Source organism: Corvus moneduloides, chromosome 4 (assembly GCF_009650955.1).
Source record: "Corvus moneduloides isolate bCorMon1 chromosome 4, bCorMon1.pri, whole genome shotgun sequence".
NCBI classification, from domain to species: Eukaryota; Metazoa; Chordata; class Aves; order Passeriformes; family Corvidae; genus Corvus; species Corvus moneduloides.
In genome coordinates, this window is record NC_045479.1 from 20,874,028 (window position 1) to 20,895,561 (window position 21,534).

Below are 21,534 nucleotides of genomic sequence, written 5' to 3' on the forward strand. Positions count from 1 at the left end.
CTGATCTGTGGGTGAATGACTGTGAATGGAAAAAGGAAAGGTCACTGGTTAGTTAAACTACGATCACTTAGATGCTACTCTTTAACTAATTGCATTGATGACCTTTGTAGAACAGCCGAAAGCAAATTTGTGTCTATTCAAGTGAACAGATCTGATGGCAGCACTCTGAAGTAGTAGCTGACTGAAGAGTGAAAGAAGCATCCAGAGACGGAACTTCTTGCGCCACCATAGTGGGATCCAGAAGAGAGTCTCATGATGATCTGATAGGCTTTTGATAGGCTATAAGGAGAGAAGTGGAGGATCATTGAAAAGTCTGTGTAGGATTTGGCTGAAGCAGAAGTATACCAGCAATACAATCTTGTGATGCCTTTTGTAATCATTACAAATTTAGCTGATGGGTTGGGTGCCTACAGCTGAGAAACCAAAATAAAAGTTAGGAAATTACAGAAGGACTAAGATAACCTTTGCTCCTTTGATGCAAGAGTTTTGCTTGATAGTCAGTGCTTCCATTGGCACCTGTAATAAAGCTGAGTGGTAGCACAAAGTTGTGCCATGAGGCCACCGATCTGTTTCTGCAGCACAGCCACACTGTAATTCCCAGTGTGGCCTCCACAGACAGAGTTAGTGCTGTGTGGTATCCCTCGCTGATCAAAGCCCAGTGCTGATGCTAGGGTATGAAGCAAATAATTGGAATTGTACATTTCCTGCCATTCATTGCTTTCCAGCACAAGCCCTTTCCCCACCTCTTTTGGTTGAAGTGTTTTCAATTTTTGAAACTGTTCTGATCAGCTCAATTGCAATAAAGACTCATGCTTTTCAGAGACCAAACCAGCCCTCACCAGCCTGAGAATCAGGGAGCTGAAATAACAACAGAAGGGCCAGTCCAGAGGGTCTGCACCTCTGCTTATTGCTGAACTAAAGGAGCAGCTGCACAACAGAGCTCTGCCAACAAGTAGCTTTAGGACGCTTTTTATTTCTGTACTAAGAAGTTAAAAAAGGGAAGTACATTATTTTCCTGCCCTACATCAGAGTCACCTTTCTTCTACCACAAGGAATGAAAACTGTAAGCTCAATATATTACCACAGTATTCTGCTGCTGAATCAATGCTTGTAAATAATATATAAACTATTGCTCAGTCTATTTTGCTGTAGAAATCACTTGCATTATCGGTTGCCCTTTTCCTCCATATATTTTTCTTTAATTTTCAAACAATCTGCTTTATAAAATACACATCTCTATGTATCAGGTACCATTATTATGGAATTGCAGTGAAAGAAAACTCCCAGTATTATGATGTGATGTATTCTAAAAAAGGAGCAGCCTGGGTCAACGAAACAGGAAAAAAAGAAGTAACCAAACAGACAGTGGCGTATTCACCAAGATCCAAACTGGGAACATTGCTGCCAGAGTTTCCAAATGTCAAAGATCTAAATCTGCCAGCCAGTCTGCCAGAGGAGAAGGTAACACTTTGGAAATCTTTTCTCAGCTTGTCTTGGGTTTTTTTTTCCCTGCTCTGGATGAAAGCTTTGTCTAATATATAAAGACTTTAACCTAGAGTAAGTTTAATTATGCTTTGACTTGATTTATGGGGGACTGAATTACTTCATCTAATAGGAAGAAATATCTTCCCTTAAAATAGGCAGCTGACACTATCAGCTGTAGAGTATTTCTGACGCCCATGAGCATTTTTTAAAAGTTGCATTACATACAGGAGGGCAACTTTTAAAATTATGTGATGTTGGAGTGCAACTTCTAAAATATGTTACAGCCCTCTAATCTGTGAACACACTTGAAGGCAAACTGAAAAACAGTTCTAATGCTTTCTTGAGCAGAGAGGGACTTAGTGCATTTCTTATCCTTCTAGAGTAGAAATTCAGAGAATCCCAGCTGCACATATGACAAAAATGCTCTGGCTTCTCTTGGCTGAGCTTGCTGGGTTTCTGGTTCTATGCACATGTGTAGTATCAATGTGAAATGGACAAAAGAATGGGTTTTTTTAGTTCTTTATGTCCTAATTAGGGCCACATTCTCGTCTTTGATCTCACTGAGGCTTTTTGCTCCTCTTACATTTGAAGAATCCCCATTGACAGAAAAATCCATGAATTCAAAGGGAGAATTTACTTTTGAGAAGAAAACTCATCTTACAGCTAATCTAACTAGACTTTAACTGATTTCATTATTTTTGCAGTTGTGCATAGATAAGGTAAGAAAAAACTTGCTTTTTCTGTGCTCTGTGTTCTGATATTTTAAAAGTGGATTTCTTAAAGCAGAATGATTTTTTGTGTGTCTCCTTCATTTTTTTTCAGGTTTCTACCTTTATTATGATGTATAGGACTCACTGTCAGAGGATCCTAGACACTGTAATAAGAGCAAACTTTGATGAGGTATGGTTAGAAACTGCAGTTGCCGTTTAATGATACAGAAGGTACCAGTGGGTTTGAGACCCTATTTTGTATGTTATATTACAGACTTAGAGCTTGTGGTGCTCGATGCTTTTCAGGAGCAAGGAACAATAGCTGTACTTGAGTGTATAATATGTGACTGATAGCCCTAAATGTCACTTACAACGCTGTGTGAGTTGGAGGAACAAAAGCAATGAGAATGTTTTTGCCCTCTGTTCTCTAGCAGGATTAAGGTAGCAATATCCCCTTACAAGATGTTGGACAATCCAGTTCTTACAACTCAAGGAGTGTGTCCACCACAACTTTTTGTTGGAACTGAGCTGCCCGAAGGAATTCCTCTGAGTGCTCAGCAGAGCCAGGGCAGGTGTCACAGCCACAACAGTGGGCTCTGCTGGTCTGTTAACAATGATGCAGAGTGGTGGGGGGATTACAGCCTCCCAGATATCCCAGAGAGCCACAGCTGAAGTCTTCAGTTGCTCAGTTGTGCTGCAGTGCAGCTGGGAACACACACACACTGCTCAGCAGTTAATGCCATCTCTTAGAGAGGGAAAAGGCTTGTACCTGTTCATATCTGACTGAATCTGAGGGGTTTCTGGGAGTGCACGCAGACAGCTCTATAATTAGAGCTGAAAAATAAAATGTTACTGGAATGCAAGCAGGTTTATATAACATGGGAAGATGGCTTCTTATCCAGGATAACATATCTGGCTATAGAGATACTGAGGACTTGATTCAAATATTTCATTCAGGTCCTGGAAAAAAAAAAACAACAAGGGAAATGGGTCTTTTGACTCAGTCTTCTGAACAAGGGGAAGAAATTCCCTGGTTTTTTTCTTACTGTTTAATTCTCACACTCTTCTGGTTAAAGCTCATTTTGCACCCTTGTACACAGTCTAGAAGTTTCCATGTGAGAAAATTATGTGACACATTCAGGAAATTTAGCTCGGTGAGTCTCAGAATAGTTTCTTAAGAGCAAGATGCTATATTTTATTAGGGTTATCAGGATCTATGGTAGGGAAGGGGCTGAGCAGTAACAATATAGAAATGGCAAATACTCTTTGCCACATGTGGTGTGGTTGCTTACTTCACTACAGATTGTGTGCAGAAAGTTATCATTTGTGAATGCTGGTGTTCTGACCCCTGTGGAACTGATCATATCAGTCTCAGAAGAACACCTTTATTTCCTAAACTAAAATTTTCAGAGGTATGTTTTGCTGTGTCTGAAACCTCTCCCCTATTTTTGGGTTCTTTGCCTTTCTCCACTTTTTCTCCACTTTCCTTCCTGGTGGAGGAAAGTTAAAATCCAAAAGTGTGGTGTTTCTTTCCAAAGCGAAGACAGAAAATGGTACATTGACCCTTGTAAGCCATGTGCTATCCTCCTCTCCCTCCCTCCCTCCCTCCCTCCCTCCCTCCACCAAGCCCTAGATTGCATTCCTTTGTATACAGCGACAGAGTGCACAGAGAGAGAAAAAGGCTTGACATGTGGAAGCCAAAGAGTTACACTCACCAGCCACTGACAGAAGGTAAAAATACAGTGATTCCCATGGGTGTCTCTACTGCAGTAGCACAAAGACTCCCTGTCACCAGCTCAGAGGGTCTCCTCACCCTTTGGCTGATTATCCCATTGTGTGCTACGTTACAGTATGAGCCTGTCTAGTTAAGGAACATGCCTTGCCTGTGTTGCACCCCATTAACTCAGTCAGCTCTGGGGCTAAAAAAATGATCCTGTGTAAGCAGGATCATTTAAAGAGAATGGTATTTGTGGCCTTTGATGATTTTAACATCCCTGCTTCTTCTCTTGATTGCAGGTTCAAAGTTTTCTTCTGCACTTTTGGCAAGGGATGCCTCCTCATATGCTGCCCGTACTGGGTTCTTCAACTGTAGTGAATATAGTGGGAGTTTGTGACTCAATTCTGTACAAGGCAATTTCTGGGGTTTTGATGCCAACGGTACTACAAGCCTTACCTGACAGGTAACTGACCCCTTATGGCTCAGCTGTCTTTGCTATACTTCTTTTCTTCAAGAATGACACCAGTTCTCAGAGAGCTGCTTGCTTCCACCTGTTTTCTGACTTAAAATCCAAATGTCACTTGAAAGGCGTTGCAGAGCTTACATGCTCCTGAAAAGATGTTCATATTTTCACAAGACTTGTATTATGAAAAACTTGGAGAGTTGGGGGTTTTTGTGTGATGAAGGATACCACTTTCTTCTTGGTTTCTTAATGTTCAGCTAAACTCAAACTAAATTCACTTTTCCAATCCATGTGGTAGATTTCAGCTGGTCTCTTCCTACCTGGCATTCATGTGAGTCCAAGAATTCTTGTTCATAGAGGTAAAGCAGGACAGAGATCAACAATCCACAGCAAAAAGTGTAATCACTGAGTGCAGTCAACATGTTTTCCCCTCTGGTTTTACTTATATGAGCATCAGGAAAAAATCCTTTTCTAAATAGTCTTGTACACCTTTAGCATTATTTGACTGATGTGTTCTTGACATTGAGTAATTTGTTAAGAATATTTCTCTAGGAGTTTTTTAATGGTGCTGTGCATTTAGCCTTTAAGATTTTAAAGTGTCTCTAATCAAGGAAAACGCTTTCACGATGTTGTTCTGCTCTCTTATGTACATTTCATGACTGCTAAAGTGAAAGTATTTTACACAAGAAATCTGCTATAAGCATGAGCTATTCTTGATAAGACATGTACATTTTTACAGGCTTTTCTCCTCACCCCCCCCCAAATCTATTTCATTGGAAGGATTAAACAGAACAGCAGTCCTTTTTTCAAGCTGCTTAGTTCTTTCATAGCAAATAAGGAGAGACTTGAGTGTGAATATAGACTTTTGTAATGCATATAAAGGGCCAGATTGTGGCTATTAAGCCATAGCCTGCACTGGAGGGGGTGAAGAAGGGTCTCATTGCAATGGAAGCTCCTGAAGGAAATCTTGCTGACTCAGGCAGAATCCTCTGAGATACTTCCTGGGAACAAATTCTGGCTATCCAGAAAAGGCACTTTTTAGTGAGCCCAGAGGTTGTCATCCATCCCCTGCTCTCTCTTTAGGTGCTTTTGTGGAGCAGAGCAGGCCTATGGCCATGTTTGTTTTAACCACCTCTGTTCTTAGTGCATGTGCTAGGAGTACAAACAGAAAATCTTCTTGGTTGAAAGGGAGAAAGTTCCTTGTATCTTTTCTCTGTCATTTGTGCATTTCTAATATTGCTACAGGCAGTGCAGCTTTGTCTGTCAGAGCCAGCTGTTAGGATCCCCTGCACAACGCTCTGCAACTAATCCTGGGAACTGTAATTTTATACTGAGGATTCCAAGGAGAAAGGCAGAAGGATCTGCCTACCTAGTGTAGCAGGAAATGATGGAACCATCAGGAAACAGTAGCAAGAGAGAAGAGCAAAGTCTCACCTGTCTGAGAAAGTTCCAGTCCTGGGCAGGGCTAAGCAGGCAGGTCCTGCTCCACCTCCACTTCCCCCACCTGTGTGGGCTCGGCCTGAAAATTCCTCCCCACCACCATCATCACCCACTCACTGGCTCTGGCCTGCAGCAGGAGTTGGTTATTGCTCCACTTGGATATCCCTTTGTACATCTGTATAAATGTGGGCACACCTGAGCTGAAACCTGAAGCTTGATTTATTGTCTTTAAACAGTTGTGAATTTATATTTGTAGAGAGTGGGAATGATTTCATTTGAAGTAGAAGTACTGTTTGTAAGGATCAAAGCAATGCTGTACAGAGATACGAGGTTTTGAACACGGTGATAAATTTTGCTTTTCTTGCAAAAGTTTTCAGAAGCTTCAGAAGTTTTTCTTCATGCCTACTAACCCAAATATGTTAGCAACTCTGCACGATAATGAGTTGTAAATAAATGACTCATGGTCTTCACACGTTCACAGCTTTAATGGCACAATGCACAGAGTAAACATGATGTGATGTTGGGATTCCTTTTTTCAGTTTGACGCAGGTGATCCGAAAGTTTGCAAAGCAACTGGATGAGTGGCTGAAAGTAGCTCTCCATGATTTGCCAGAAAACCTACGAAATATCAAATTTGAGTGTATGTATTGCCCAATCTCTCTTCTGTTGAAATAGGATGGACAATGTTTATTGATTACAAATTAATTGGAAGTGAGACTAGTGTTCTTTTAGGAATTAAAACCTGTCATCATTATAAATCTTGCATTCACTTGGAATCTCCACTTGTTAATGAGAACCAATCTCATTTAGTGAAATGAGGCACTGCTCAAAATGAGAATTTCTTTTTCTTTCTTGTGGATTCTGATAAGAAATTAATTTTGTTGATAGTAAGCAAACATTAAGGATGATATTAGGCAAAGAAAATTATTAAACAAACCTTTAGGCTAGCAGAATTTGAATACAGCTTGAGGCCCTTACTCAAAAAAGTGCCAGAGTTAGAAATGAAGGAGATCAAATTACCCTGTCACCACAGGAAAGGGCACTAGTCCTTTTCAGACGTGCTTTGTAGATGCCTGCAGTGCACATCACCTATTGATAAAGCCTGCTTTATTTCACAGCTCTCAATTCTTTGCCTTTCATGAGCACTAAATTCCACACCACAAAGTTAAAGGGGAAAAAAAAAAAACTAATTTAGGAGAAGGATTAACTATTTTGATCAGCGTGGAAAATTAGGTGTATATGTTACTGAGAACAGTCAGGATGGAAGTTGGAACAACTAATTTCAGGGTGATTTGAATTGTTTACTAATTTATTTTTAAAATTAAACAAAGTCAGAAGTGAGAATATGCTTTACCACATCTTTTTCAGTTCAAAAATATCGACAATGTTGAACAGCAAAATCTTTTTCAATCTTACAGGCAGACAGAAAGAGATGGACAGTGCACTCTCTAGGCATTCTCAATCTATATTTTTTAACTGCCTTTATGTACAGTGTGGAGGGAAAACTCACTCTGTGACCACATTTAACATCTCTTTGGATAGATCTCCAAATCTGGTGCTTTTGATATGAGGAAAATACTGCGTGCACCCTGCCTTTTACACGAGCCTTTGTTGCTTCTGCAGCTGTTTCCTCCTCTCAGAATTTGTGAGAGTACACAGCCAGTGGAGGTACTGACAGGAGGAACTGCAAGCATGGGTCATTTTTGCAGTTCCCAAGTCACCGATTTCAGCCAAAAAATACACAATTCAACATTTTAAAAGCTCATTTTCCAAGAATAGGAAATATCTTTATGTAAGGTCCATATCACTTGCAAAGATCTAAACTGGGAACAGAGGAGTGGCAAGTACCTCCTGGGCCATTTCAGCCCATAATGTATTGGTATGTCATGCAATTGCTTTCAGAAACTTAGATCAAATTCTACCTGAAACTGGATCAGAGTTTAGTGCCTACTAGTCCAGTCAAAAGACTCCTCCAAAACTTGACTGCATGAAGATTTAGCAACCTTTTCTCATTTCCACACATAATGTAGCTATTGTTATTTTATATGTGCTTATTCTTGCACCAACATTTTTCTTTCTATTAAATTGTTCTTTCTGTTCTTCAGTTCCTTTGTGTAGCAAGAGAAAATTTGCTATGCTGAACAAGCAAAGCTTTTCCATTGTCCTCTGTTTCTCTTGTCATCTCATTATTCACAGCATCTATAAATAATTGCTTGTAATATGTCTCTGTAAAATTGATTGAGCATCTAGATTTAAGAGTTTAGGTCAAGGTTTAAATTAGGTTAAAACTGGGGTATTTGAGTGAATTTTATTTAGCCACAATTTTGTATGGCAAACTGGATCTATTTTGTTGTTTTTCTTGTTTTAATTCAGTAATTTCTGAAGTAATTATCTTTATTTAGCACAGTATGTAAATATGTATCTCTTCTTTCCTGCAGTGTCCAGAAGATTCTCACAAATACTACGGCGACAGACATCCCTAAATCATCTCTGCCAAGTAAATATTTCAGTTACCCAAGTTTGATGAATGCCATTTTTACTGACTTTCCAAATAATTTTATGAACTGACAGGTTGGATTTCACTCAGAGGAGGAGATCACATTAGCAGTTTGTCTCCAACATTTGTTGTGGCCACCTTTACACAATCAAAAAGTAATCATTGAAAAATGCTTTTCTAGACAACTGGGAACCCCTGATCATTAAATTCAGCAGGGTACTTTCATGAAACAAAATTAATATTTGATTTGAAGAGCTGGTTCATTTCCAGGAAATAAATGAGAGGCATTCCATTGATTTCAGAGCAGTTTGTATTGGGCCAATTGCAAAGCAAGAAAAATTGCTACATGCCCAACAATAAATTCCAAGCCTAATTGTATATTATAAATCAAATGCAAATTAGTAAAATGGGAAAACAGCTGAACTGGGGTTTTAAATAGACATGTTCTTGTAACCATAGCAAGTGAATATAGAAACTGCTCCAAAGTGTTTGGTTTTCACCAGTTCACATCAGAATTACCTGTCAAAAAGTCATGAAGCCTAATTCTGTGTTGTATAAAAATGGAGAGAATGCATTGAATTCATTAACATTTTATCCATGTATTGGAGGGGATAGGTTTTTCTTCCCTATCATCTGAAAGCTCCACTTTTGAAAGGTGTATCCAAAACCCCAGATTAACCCTGTGAGGGGTGAAGCTCACAGGAAGAAGTTTTGGGGGAAAAAACCACTCCTGCAAGGAATTTTTGGTAGGTTTCTTCCCCCATTATTTAAGTGGTGGAGACAGATACCTGTGCTACCTTTCCCCAAAAACAGTAGATCATCACTGAGCTCTGGAGGTCCATAGCGATTCAGAGGAAATCGAGATAAAGAAACCACAACCATCTGCATCAAACCTGGGATCAAATCTCTTAGGTGAAGGACTCTTCAAGTGCATCACTCCCTTGGGGAAGCTGATAAACCTTAGTGTGTGTTATCATCTGTGCTTAACTTACAGAGATGTGTATATGGCCATGATCTTGTGTCACTTCCTTTCCTCTCAGTCCATCCTCCCCATTACCAACAGCAGATCCCTGTCTCAACCAGCCAAGACATGGATCTGATGAGGAGACCAGCAGCTTTAACCTTTTCATGTGGCTGAGGGAAGAATGAGAGTCTTCAAAGACTGGGAGAGGGGAGGGTACAAACCTGAGTGGGGTTTGTTTGGTATTGGCTTGATTTTTCTTGTTGCTTTTTTGTTCTGACCTGAAGCTTGTCATGAAAACCAGCAGAGCTTTTAGAGTTTGAGGAGTCTAGCAATGGCAGCATCAGATTAGAGTTGTTCATTAGGGTTTGTGGTGGATGTAATCAAAATACTTGCAGTTGATTAAAGTAGGCAAAATGACTCAAGAGTTCTCTTGTTAGAGGGCCCTGTAATATTCGTAAGACATCAAGCTGGTGGGTGGGGGTCCATGAGGAGAATCAACTTAGTGAGCCCAGCTAAGGAAGCGTAAAAGGGGTTAAAGCCTATTTTTTAACCTAATAAAGCATGAACTAATGAATAGATTGGATTGGATTACAGGCATCAAGAACAGTGATCCACAGTGCAGACATCACATTTCAAATGCTGGAGGACTGGAGGAATGTGGATCTGAATAGCATTACCAAACAAACCCTCTATACTATGGAGGACTCACGGGAGGAACACAGAAAGCTCATCATACAACGTAAGAGCAGAATCTTCAAATAAAGCCAGGTGAACTTGGCTTCCTGCTGCAAACAAAGCTCAGAGAAAGTAGTGCTGGTTTTGAACCATTGGTTTGCTTGGAGGCTTAAGATAGATACAGAAGTATTTACCAAAACGTAAGGGAAAGCCCTGTCAAGGTCTTAAGTTTTGGGGCAAAGGTCTGGGCACTTGACGTTCCTTGACGCATTCCTTTCTAGTATCCAGAACAGCCATTGGCACAAAACTTGCACCCAAATTCAGGAGGATTTTTTCCATGAACCTGGGCAAACTAAATCTATGAGTTAACCGTCGAATGTGTGAAAGTCCAATTTTTCCTGCTCTAGTATTACAGAACTGTCTTTTGAATGGTTTTGACACTTAAGTGGCTGTGTATTTGAGTCCCTTGTAAACTTGTTTATAAAAAGCTCCTTTTTACACAATGATTTCATAACCAAGATCGTTTGATGGGATAAGCTTTCACCCTAAACTTTTATGACTAAGTGTAAGTCCCATATCAAACAAGCTCATTGGCTAATTTAGCTACTGTCTAGTATAGTGAAGGGCATGGACTTGAAAGTGACTTTGGAGATATTGGCAAATTGGTTTTACAATTAAAGATCTTCTGCAAATATAAAATATTCCTTCCATCATCCAGCAAGTGTTGCATAGTTATAAGTTTAGGTGTAACCCGAAGCACACTGAGTTTTGTTGCTCTGAGGCAACAGAGCTTTGTCTTTAACATCCTACACATAACCTTGTTTCCTGTGAACTCACCTGTTGTATTGCCATCTCTCTCCTGAGGAGGACCAGTCATCTTTTACCCAGAATCTGCCTTTACAGGGCACCACGCAGGCAGCCACTTGTGTGAGCCCAGCAAGGGTAGGTTTGCTAGTGAGGTAACACTTTCAGGGAGTGGCTGGGAACACAAGGGGCGACGCCTTCACGGGTATGCTGGACTCTGTAAGGTTGACTTTGGCAGTCATCCTGCTGTGCTAACACTTGAATTCTTCTCCTCAGTTCAGGGATGGGCCTTGCATTCTCTGCTAGCTCTATTTTTCAGGTAGAGGTTCTTGGTATTTCCTCTCTTTCTTAACCCTTGATTCATTTCATGGCCCTCTTCCCTTTTGAGAAGACAGAAACTTGACATGGCAGCAAAGGAGGTAGCATACAGTGAGACTGAAGTCCAGAAGCTGAGTGAATCCTTCTGTCATTTGTTATGTTTTCTATATCTACCCAACATCCTACCACTGGCCAAAAAAGAGTTTTCAAAGTTATGCTCTAGTAGCAGCAACATTTTTGGCTGCCATTCAGAACATCCTTAATGTTTAAGGAAGCTTCTTGTGTATGTGCTCTTAGCACAATAAAATCAAATGGAATTTTCCTGAATGCTGTTGGCTTTGTGCAAGTTTCTCCATGTTGTAGGTGTATATAGTCCAAAAAGCAGTTAGTCAGAAATGGTAAGCTAATAGCTCATGAGATGGGATGCCAGTGAGGTGTTCAGATACCTATAGAGATTATTCTCGAACTTAGAAATTTCCCCCCATCTTTGATGTTTATTCTACTTGACCAAAGATCTTTTCACACTTATATAGCATGGATTTAAGGCCTGTTTTCATACTCTTGGTACTAATAATCAAGAAAGTATAATTTCAGCTACTATAACTAGCAAAAAGCAAATAGGTTTATATGCCTATAAACAAACTTAGAGAGAAACAGAGAAAAATCAATGGGTATAAGAGCACCTTTTTCCTGTTCCTCTAGGGTACCCACCTCTGACAGGATTTCTGCTTTATTCCCGCATTCTCAGATCCTGTTGAGGTATTTTTAACAATCACTAAATGTTGGGGTCTCCTCCCTGTAGCAACTAAAGGCTAAACATTTAATTTTCTCAAATAGGTCATTGTACACAGTTGCATTGCTCCAGCAGCAAAGCAGGCAACTGATTTGTTTTTCCACTCTTGCTCCCCTCTTTGCACAGCATATGAATTACTTCATCTGTTGTATCAGGCAGTTTTTGTCCAGCCAAATACTCAGGTAAGGAGACAACATTTAGATTCCTCTGTGATCCTGTTCTGAATAAAGGGAGGTTGCCCATTCAATAAAAGAATGAAACAAAATAAGGGTGGCCCAAACATCATTTCCCTTCTTCCCCAACTAATGTTTCTGGTACCTCAGCCTTTGCAAGACTCAGTTAAACAAAGTTGTAGTCAGGTGTTTAGCAAATGCATTCCTGCTCATCTTCCTGATCCTACGGAATCAGGGAGGTTGTTCTTCGCATTATTGTTGGATAGCCTCTCTGGCTCATTTCCCTGGCTATCATCTCTAACCTTTGCCTCCTCCACCCCCCTCACTATCTTTCCTGTGGAGGGAAATTCCTTCCTCCTGTTACTTATAATTAGTCATAAATGGAATTGCTTAGCACGTTGAAATCATCCTGTAACACAGCAGGTAGAAAGTATCTTTCTTCTTGACCTACTGGGCCTTTTATTTGAGCTGAGTTAAAGAATAGTTTGTTGAGGTGTCAAAGCACACGATTCTTTGTCTTCCAGCCATTGGTTCTCATATGTAAATGACCTGAAGTTTTAAGGACTGCAGCTGAATGACTTTTTAAAACTTTTTGTACTAAAATATTAATATGTGCACTTGGAAAAGATTAAAAAGTATACAGATTGCTTTTTGCAACTCTTCTCGATCATAAGTAGAGTATTTCTGCACTGATAACAATTTGTTTTGAAGAAGCAGAAGTTTATGGACATTCTTTGTGTGTGTGTGTGTGTGTGTCTGGCATTGCAAAGAGATGATTTGCAGCAGTTAAATCATGTTTTTGCAACTAAAGCATTATACAGATGAGCGCCCTATCAACAATACTCATTCACTTGGTGCCTAGAAGAATCTTTATGCATTTCTAAATCAATTTCATGCATGACATTTTTTCATCACCAGGGTCAAGGCCTAGTTTCTCACTCTTCATAGAGAACACCATAAATGTTTCACTTCTGGGCACACCAGGCAACTTAAATTAAAAGCACTAATTTTAAAAAATAGGTTCTGGTTGGCTCACATTAAAATAACACTTTCAATGACTGCATCACTTTCAGTAGAAACAAAGTAAGAGACCCAGCAAACTTTTTGCGTCAGCACCAAGAAGGATGCATTTGTTTCAGTTAAGCAATCTATTAAAAAAGAGCACAGTAAACTTGTGATTCTTTTGGTAGCCTTTTGTGACTCTTGTTTGAAACAGAATCTAAGTACTAAGGTGGGCTGTTTTTTTTGTTTTGTGTGCCAGTGTATCAGGAGTTTGATCACCTTTTGGAGGAGCAATCCCCCATTGAGTCGTACATTGAGTGGCTGGATTCCATGGTGGACAGATGTGTTGTAAAGGTTGGTAAGGAGGAGTGAGTCACTGATGTGCATTATGAGCTCAATTCAGGTAATACATTTTTAGAAAAAGTAAAAATAATTACAAAAAAAAAAAAAAAAAAAAAGGAGTTGGTAATGAGCTCACATTCAGGATTTTGCTTTATTCTGCCCTTGTTTATTTTATTCCAAAAGATGGTATTCAAGAATGAACAGGGTTGAAGATTCCAGTCAAATCAATTTTTCAGGGATATGGAGAGGTGAATTCAGAGTCATCCTAATGATACAGTGCAAAGAAAAACATAGTCTGGCCTTCTAAGACTTTAATGAAAAGGATATTTAAGATAGCTAATTAATTTATATACAATCAAATGTAAGGATGAAAGTCTAGATTACCATTCAATCAAGGACACATTTATGTTCCTTTTGAGCTGATATGGAATACCAAGGACTTGTGTTTTATTTTAATTAAAGTGCATGCAGAAACCTACTAACAAAGCTTTAGAATGTATTTTCAAAAGCAATCCGGCATCACAATTATTTTACATAGAGTATGAAAATGTGTAACTGATTATTTTAACTTCTCTTGCCTCTTTGTATTAGGATGTTCTTTTAGAGTTTCAATCCTTCATTCTAGTTGTTAGAGCTCAGAAGTAAAACCAAAACAAACCAAAATATGCTGCCTCTCTCTCTGCTACAAAATAGCCGTATAGAAAACAACAGATAATCCCCCAGATTACTTGAATACTTTGATTGTTTTGGGGAACTTCTCTTCTAGTCAGTGGAATGCAATTTGAAATTCTGGCCAGAGCTGTTAATTTTAGTGAAGAACTTGACATGAATTTTAATAGCAGAGTGGGTGAATCTAATTCTTTAACACATATAGGGCTATAATAAATACATTTTTGAAGAGTTGATGCCTAAAGTGTGCTTTCTGGAAAGTATTTTTCCTGGTAAAATGACTAAGTGAATTCACAAAAGTAAAAATGAGAAGGAACAAAAAAGTTTATATTCAATATTAAACCTTATTTGAAATAGTAATATAAATTTTCAGTGTAGATCAAACATTATTGATTATAAATTGCTTCCTTGAATAGAAGCAAGAATGAACATGTTAGTACTTAGGTTAAGATGAAGATCAGAGCAATTTTTTGCAGTCCTTTTATCATGTGTAAAGGAGACCCAGTCTTGAATAATACTTCATTGTTTCCTCTTTCTGAAGGTTGTCCATGGTTATAAGGTGGTTTTTGTCTAAGGCCACTTTGAGTTTGGGTTTTTAAATTTGTAGTGTATATTTTAATGTGAAGATGGTGGTAAGTAGTTTTTCAGTATAAAAAAAGAAGGTGGATACATGCATCATTCAGCTGTATTGCTGGTAGAAATAAAAGTTTCTCCATGTCAGACACATCTGTCTTCTTGCAGGTAGCTGCCAAGAGACAAGGCTCTTTGAAGAAAGTAGCACAGCAGTTTCTCCTGATGTGGTCCTGTTTTGGCACTCGAGTGATTCGGGACATGACTTTGCACAGTGCACCCAGCTTTGGTACTTTGATTTTATTGTAATATTTGCATGTCACAGTCAAAGAAAGCTGTGTCCTAGCTTCTAATGTACATTTTAAGTGAAAACATAACCAGTTTTCACATGTCCAGGGCTCTATTAAAAAATAGGCTGGGGCTCTTGACATTTGGAAATAATGCTCAGACAGATGTCTGTCTTCAAGGCGCAGCCAGGGGAGATGAAAACGTTGCTACTTCCTTCTGTTTGCTGTTAGGAGCTGCAGTGATCAGTCATGGGGCAGCTGGAGGAGTCCATTACAGCAGCATTCCCTAATGCACTTCAGTGCAAAGTGAGCCTGCTTACCCAAACCACTCTGGCCACGTGTTGAGCCAAGAGAGATGACTTTGTGCTGAAGTGGATGAAAAGCTCTCCAGTGAAACACTTTGCCAGCTCTCCTCTTAAGGACATAGCATTTGAAACTGGTCTTTGCAAAGCGAGAGTGCTTCTGTAATCTGGAGAGAGTCTCTTCCATTTCTTAAGAAGTCAGACAGGATGAAAAAATAGATTTTTACATTTTAAATGAAAAAGCACATTGCTTTTCTACACTGTTTGAAATGAGGCTTTGTCCTGGGATACAAACAGTTCAGATTAAAATCAGTTAAAAGCAAGAATGACTAGACTGGTGTGTTGTGAGTGTGAACATTTAGTCACTTGGGACCCGACTTTGCATGAGAGATGCTTTTTATAAATGCACATTTTTCCAAATATGTTTCTAGAAGATCAATGAAGAGTGGTTTTACATGGGTATTACATTGAACAACTGCAAGGTTTTCTGCTGGCTGAGCTTTGATGTCTCTTACGCTTTTAGAATCACCTCATAGCAAAAATTGTCAGTTAGATACAATATGGTATTTATATAATATGTTTTATATATTTATATCTCATGTAATATATATTTATATAACATGTTTATCTTTTAATCTGAAGCTACTTTCATTTCCATTGTAAAAGAGTTTTCCAAACAGGTATTAGTAAGTCATCATTAGACATCAGGATAGTGACCATCCCCAAGGTGATTACAATTTCAATCTGTGTTTTCAGCAAAAAACACAAACCTGTTCAGGTGCGATGCTAGTGGAGGCAGGAGGAGCCCTGAAGTTTTGAATATCAAAACCATATCCTTATCCTATCAGGCAGAAGCCTGGGATATCCCTATCCAAGTGTCACAAATGTTATTTAGCCATGGACACAAATTCATCATAATCTACATTAATGATGCTACTCTTTCACTGCAAGATCATTTGATATATTGTTTGTGAATTAGAGTTGAGCAAGTTCCAAAAAAATAACCCCTGAATGTAAAAAGCTCAGAGCTAAATTGCAGAAACTCTTCTGCACTTAATTTACACAGTTCTTTCTAGCTTTTCAGAATTATGTATGTATTGAGTTCTGTGGAGAGAAACAAAGACTGACTTACTATTCTAAATATTTACATATACATACTTTTGTTCTCAACTTAGATAAAAGTTTTGCATTTTTACTGCATTGGGAACTTTTTCAGCGGACTGATTTTTTAATTATTTTTTCCACTTCATACAATATATAGACTCAGATGCTCACAGTGTAATTTTTTTTTTTAAGTGAAATAATGTGTTAGATGATAGGATTTTTATTATGTACAGAACAGCACATTTTTACCTTTGAAACAGATGATTCCAAAATCTGATTGAAGGAAGTGGTAATACCTGGCACTGGAGTGACTGGCACAAAGATTTGATTCCACAAAGCTTTTAAGCATGGTGACATTGGCAGGTTGAAACAATCTCTGGCAGAAAAAATTTAAAAAGCTGCTCTCTCTCTTGCTCCCTCTCTCTTTTTCTCTCTGCCTGCCTCCCTCCCTGCCTCCCTCTTTCCTGCTTATGCATATCAAAGGCACAGTTGGTGGCAATGTTTGGGTAATGCACCCAGTGTATAAAGTAACTAATTAGTAATAGAAACTCCGTGATTTTCTCCAGATCTGGAAATCTCACTGTTGTTTTGCTACTTACACGTAATTGCTGTATCTCCTAATAGATGCTGGTACTTGCTGTGCCTCAGCTGGGTAATCATTGCCATGATTTCTGTTAACCCCTGAAGATTAGAGCCAAATGCTATTTATCGTTGTAGCTACAGTCTCTTGAATGTCTTCTTACCTTTTCCTAAAGAAGTGAATGATTTGTGGGCTACAAATGGATCCATTTCAGTACTTAAAGATAGGCTTGAAAGAGCCCAGCAGTTTCATGTGAGAAACAGTAGCTTGCAAACACAGAATAAATTTTGGTACATTGTGCTGAATAGCCATTCACTGTGAGGCTGAAATGCATGCCCTCATATCAGTTTCACTCTATAGCTTACATTTCATCTGACTTATTTAAAAATATAAAAATATTGCATTCATTGCATTCAGTACCAAAGCCTTGTTTGTCTGGTGTCTTTCACGCAAATTCTGGGCTCAAAAACTCTGTGCAGAGCTTAAAAATACACAGTGGGAGAAATAATAGGAGAGGAAGAGAGAAATTCAAAAGAGTGACAAGGGCACTGGAGTGTTTTTAAATGCTGCATTCAGTATTGCCAACCCCAAGTCTTCAAAATTAGGCATTAGACCCCCCCAAAAACAAAGACTTTTTTAAAATGGCAGATCTTGGGTTCTTGTTCGCTTGCAAGCGTTACAGTGTTTAGAGTTTGCACTTCCAAATATTTTTATGAAACTACAAGCAACTTTCCTTTTTTTAATGAAGGCTGAGTAAGGAGTTTGATGGAAAATAGTAAATATGCTGAGCTTTATACCACTACATGAAGTTTGTCAGCATTTTAGCCTGTTTTTCTTACCTTGAAGATACTTATCAGTAGTAACTGCACTAGAGACAATAGAAACTTCCCACTGAAAAAACTGTAGTCAGGAGAAGAGTGAGCATTTTGTGGAGATTCTTGAATATCTAGGTTTCCATTGGGGAAATCCTATGTCAGTAACAAGATGATCAGCCATATCTGCTGTCTTTATTGCACTTCTAAACCAAATAGGACTTTATTTAACAAGACTTTGAGCCCAAAAGGTTTTTGAAAAAAGTTCTCTGCAGTAATTAAGTGAAGATCCCCACTTTTTACCCTTGAAAGGCTGGGGAAACTTGTTACCATTTTGATCTGCTTGGTCACATGAAACAAATGAAGAACTGGATTCTTCAGGTTCACCAGCCAGAGGTTTCCTCCCCATAGCAAAGGTGCTGCAGTCAGGTATATCCTGTTTCTGCGCTGCCTTGCCCAAGAGCACAGGGGCACATGTTCACCTCCCAGGGTGTGTGCCCAGCTCATACCAGTGACGACAAAACCATGCAGGCGTGGAGTGAGAGAATGAAACACAGAGACCATCGGAGTCACAAAGAAAAAGAATGTGCTCTGAGTCGCTCTGAAAGCTGAATTGCCAGCTAGGATTGAATAAGGATATTGGGTCTTTCAAACCACTTCTGCCCTACAGCAGCATGTTTGAGTACAGGAGCTGGAGTAGGGGTAATTATTCTTCATTGTGATAAAAGCCAGTATCTCAAGATAAACCTAACTTTCCTGTGAAGAAACCAGTCATTATGAAATTCAATTGAATTTGAAACTTGTTTGATCTTTTCCCCATGAAAGTATTTTTTGATCTTTTCCCCTCAAATATTTTTCCTCAAATGCAGTAAGGGAATTTCCAAAGGAATACCTCCACATGAGGTATTTTTGGAGTTTTTTTGTCTGGCAATAGCTGATTTCTGTTTCTATCTCAGATGATGACTTTTCACTGATTTAAGCTAGCTGCTGGATGGGCTATTATTTTAACCTCACTGTACTTGTCCTTGTCAGAATTACTTAGTGACTTAAATGAACATCTGTTAAATATTCTGTGCAAGTCTAATTGAACAAAGGAGCTTTAAAAAACTAAATCCATTGTATGATAGAGTCCTGTCTGGAGCTATTACAGGTATTTGTGTCATGGAGCCTATTGCATAAATTGAACAAACTCCACCTTGATACTTGTCAGTGTCCCCCTGCAGATGGGTGTTAGTCCTTTCAGGAGGGCACTGTACAATGTTTCAGCTCTGATGCTTTGCTCCTCTTACTTTGCCCCCCAAAATGCATCTGTGGTGTCTTCTTACATATCTTTTTTTCTTGTGCTTTGTGATCTAGGGCAAACATTTCTTCACCATCCCTGATATGTATTATATAAATTATGGGAAGCAACTCACTTCCTTTCTGTGGAGGTAGTTCAGAAAATTCATACCAGGATGTCACTAAGGCAGCCAATTTGAGATTCCAGAAAATGATACGTCCTTTAGACAATAGGAAACAATTCTACTGTAGTGCAATTGTCAAAACTGACATTCAGTGCTAATGTAGGAGAAGAAGAATCCATCAAGTTCCAGCTTTCAGCTAGGTAGTCTTCTTGCACCCTAAACCACAACTGGTCATAGAAGCCTGTGTAAATCCAGGAATGAACAGTTTGCTACTCCCTGGTTCTGCTTTGACCTCTCTTCTCACTTACCTTGAGTAAGAGAGATACTTCAGTACATGGCAGCAGTCTTACTTCGTGCTCTTTGTGTTGAGTACTGTAATAATTGGTTTAATGAGTGTATTGAGACAGTCAATGGCTTTTTTTGTTTGTTCACTTTATTACCAGGGTCTTTTCACCTTATTCACTTGATGTTCGATGACTACGTATTGTACCTGCTAGAATCACTCCATTGTCAGGAGAAAGCTAATGAGCTAATGAGGGCAATGAAGGAAGAAGGGAGCACAGGTGAGTCTGTTCTTTTATTCATTATTTGTTGTTTTATTCCATTGACTTCTCTATTTTTTATGTTAGGACATATCTTTATCCTTATCTAACCCGCTGAGGCTTATCCAGGAGCAAAGCGGTTTTCACTTCTATCATGGTGTGAAATAAATCATTTGGGAGGCATGCCTGGTTAATACATTCTGAAAGAGAACTGCCTGCTTCACAACGTCATTCTGGATGTCTGAAACCCCATTCCTAAGCACTCATTTGGTGTTTCAGTGAGAAATTTTTGTACCGAACCTTTTAACTTAGTTAATCTTTCTAAGCCACCATTGAATTTCAGTGGACTCAGTGTTAACAAGTTCACTGCTATCAGTAGATTTGTACCAGTCTAAGTAAGAGGAAGAGATAGCAGGAGAAAAGACAAATGGCAAAGCTGTTTTTTCTGGCACACTTATGTCCTGAGTGCCTGTACAGAAGGAGATTCTGGTCCTGCTCCACTCCACGCTGCCTGGCCAGAACAGAAGCAAGTGGGCATTGCCTTAAGTTTTTCTACTCCAGGCAACCCCTTGTAATAGGGGGTCCTCAGTGATCTTCCTTCCTTGCATCTCCCACTAATTTTGGCAAATTAAACATCTTTGTCACATTTGGAAAGTTTCATTCTCCATTTTAGCTGTGGCTTAATTTGCCACCCTGTAGATTTATGGGAAGAAAAGCAATTCAGTGATTAGGGTACTATCTTCTGTGTGGTGAAAGACTTGAATTTAATTCATTGCCCTGCCATAGCCTCTTGGGTTTTTGACAAATAAGTTGCTTATTCTTGCATATTTTCCACATACCTTTGGCAGCTAAAACCATCCAGAATATCCTCCTTTTTCAGTCAACAAAGAAAGAAAGAAGATAAGGCCAGAAGCCACAGGAATGTCCCGGAGACTCCTGTTTCTTTCCAATGTCTCTAGAAGGTGTAGGAATGCCTAACTCAGACTGGACTCCTAATTTTAGATATATAATAGTACATTATAGGAGTATAACCCTTAAGCTGTCCATGCACCGGTTTCCTGCCTATGCAACAGGAAAAATAGCACTTTCCTTTAAGAGGTCTTCTGCAGGTATGCTGAAGGTTGTAATGGTGAATGTTATAGAAGTACTTCTTTCAAAGATTTGTGGTTCCTTCTACGTATTTCTCGAAACACACGCTACAGAGCTCTTAACTGCTTGCATTTCTTTTTTTTTTTTTTTAGTTTCTCGGTGTTCCTTGACTCTACCTTTAGCTAAGTTTGATGGGTTTTCTCTCATTCTGCAGCAGAATTACGAGAAGAAATTATTCTGAGTGAACCAGCAGCTCCAACTCCCTCCCCAGCGCCATTCTCCCCAGCTAAATCTGCCACCTCCGTGGAAGTGCCCTCTGCCCCATCACCCATCAGCAACCAGTCCCCAGAGTATGGTGGCATAACAGCTACTACAGGTAGGTTGGCTTCTGAGAGATAAATCTGCTTGGAGGTGGCTTTTGCACTTGGTCTCCTAAAACTGAGCCTGAGAACACGATATGCTGGCTTGCAAGATATGAGAAGCCTTCCCAAGCCAAAAATCTGTTCTCACTGTATCCAAACGTGATGTGCAGTCTACCAGGAAAAAGATCTGATGTTTGGATGTTTTATACCCCTGAAGGAAGTGTGCCAAGTACTTTAGGTTTAGTGGGGTTTGCAAAATCTCAAATCACTGGTGGTTCAGGAATTCTTAGCTGGTAAAGTGGGAGATGGGTATCTTTCAACATATTTAACACCCAAATATGTTTAAATAGCTGTGCAAGTTTCTCTTGGGAATGTTTTACACATTGCTGATGACTTTCATCTATCAATGTTAGAGATAGGAATTACATGTT

The 21,534-nt window shown here is 39.2% G+C and overlaps 1 protein-coding gene across 3 annotated transcripts in view; it reads left to right on the top strand.

Annotated features, from left to right (window-relative positions):
• RFX4 (regulatory factor X4) overlaps positions 1–21,534 on the top strand; it is an 87,649-nt gene that overhangs the window by 47,327 nt on the left and 18,788 nt on the right. For 2 of the 3 annotated variants that reach the window (XM_032107450.1, XM_032107452.1), the window contains 10 exons: positions 1,248–1,461; positions 2,308–2,385; positions 4,212–4,375; positions 6,355–6,455; positions 8,254–8,312; positions 9,871–10,015; positions 13,301–13,395; positions 14,794–14,911; positions 19,554–19,673; positions 20,956–21,117. In XM_032107450.1, coding sequence (XP_031963341.1) covers positions 1,248–1,461; positions 2,308–2,385; positions 4,212–4,375; positions 6,355–6,455; positions 8,254–8,312; positions 9,871–10,015; positions 13,301–13,395; positions 14,794–14,911; positions 19,554–19,673; positions 20,956–21,117 — 1,256 coding nt within the window. The remainder of the gene's footprint in view (positions 1–1,247; positions 1,462–2,307; positions 2,386–4,211; positions 4,376–6,354; positions 6,456–8,253; positions 8,313–9,870; positions 10,016–13,300; positions 13,396–14,793; positions 14,912–19,553; positions 19,674–20,955; positions 21,118–21,534) is intronic. The other variant, XM_032107451.1, reaches the window with a different exon arrangement.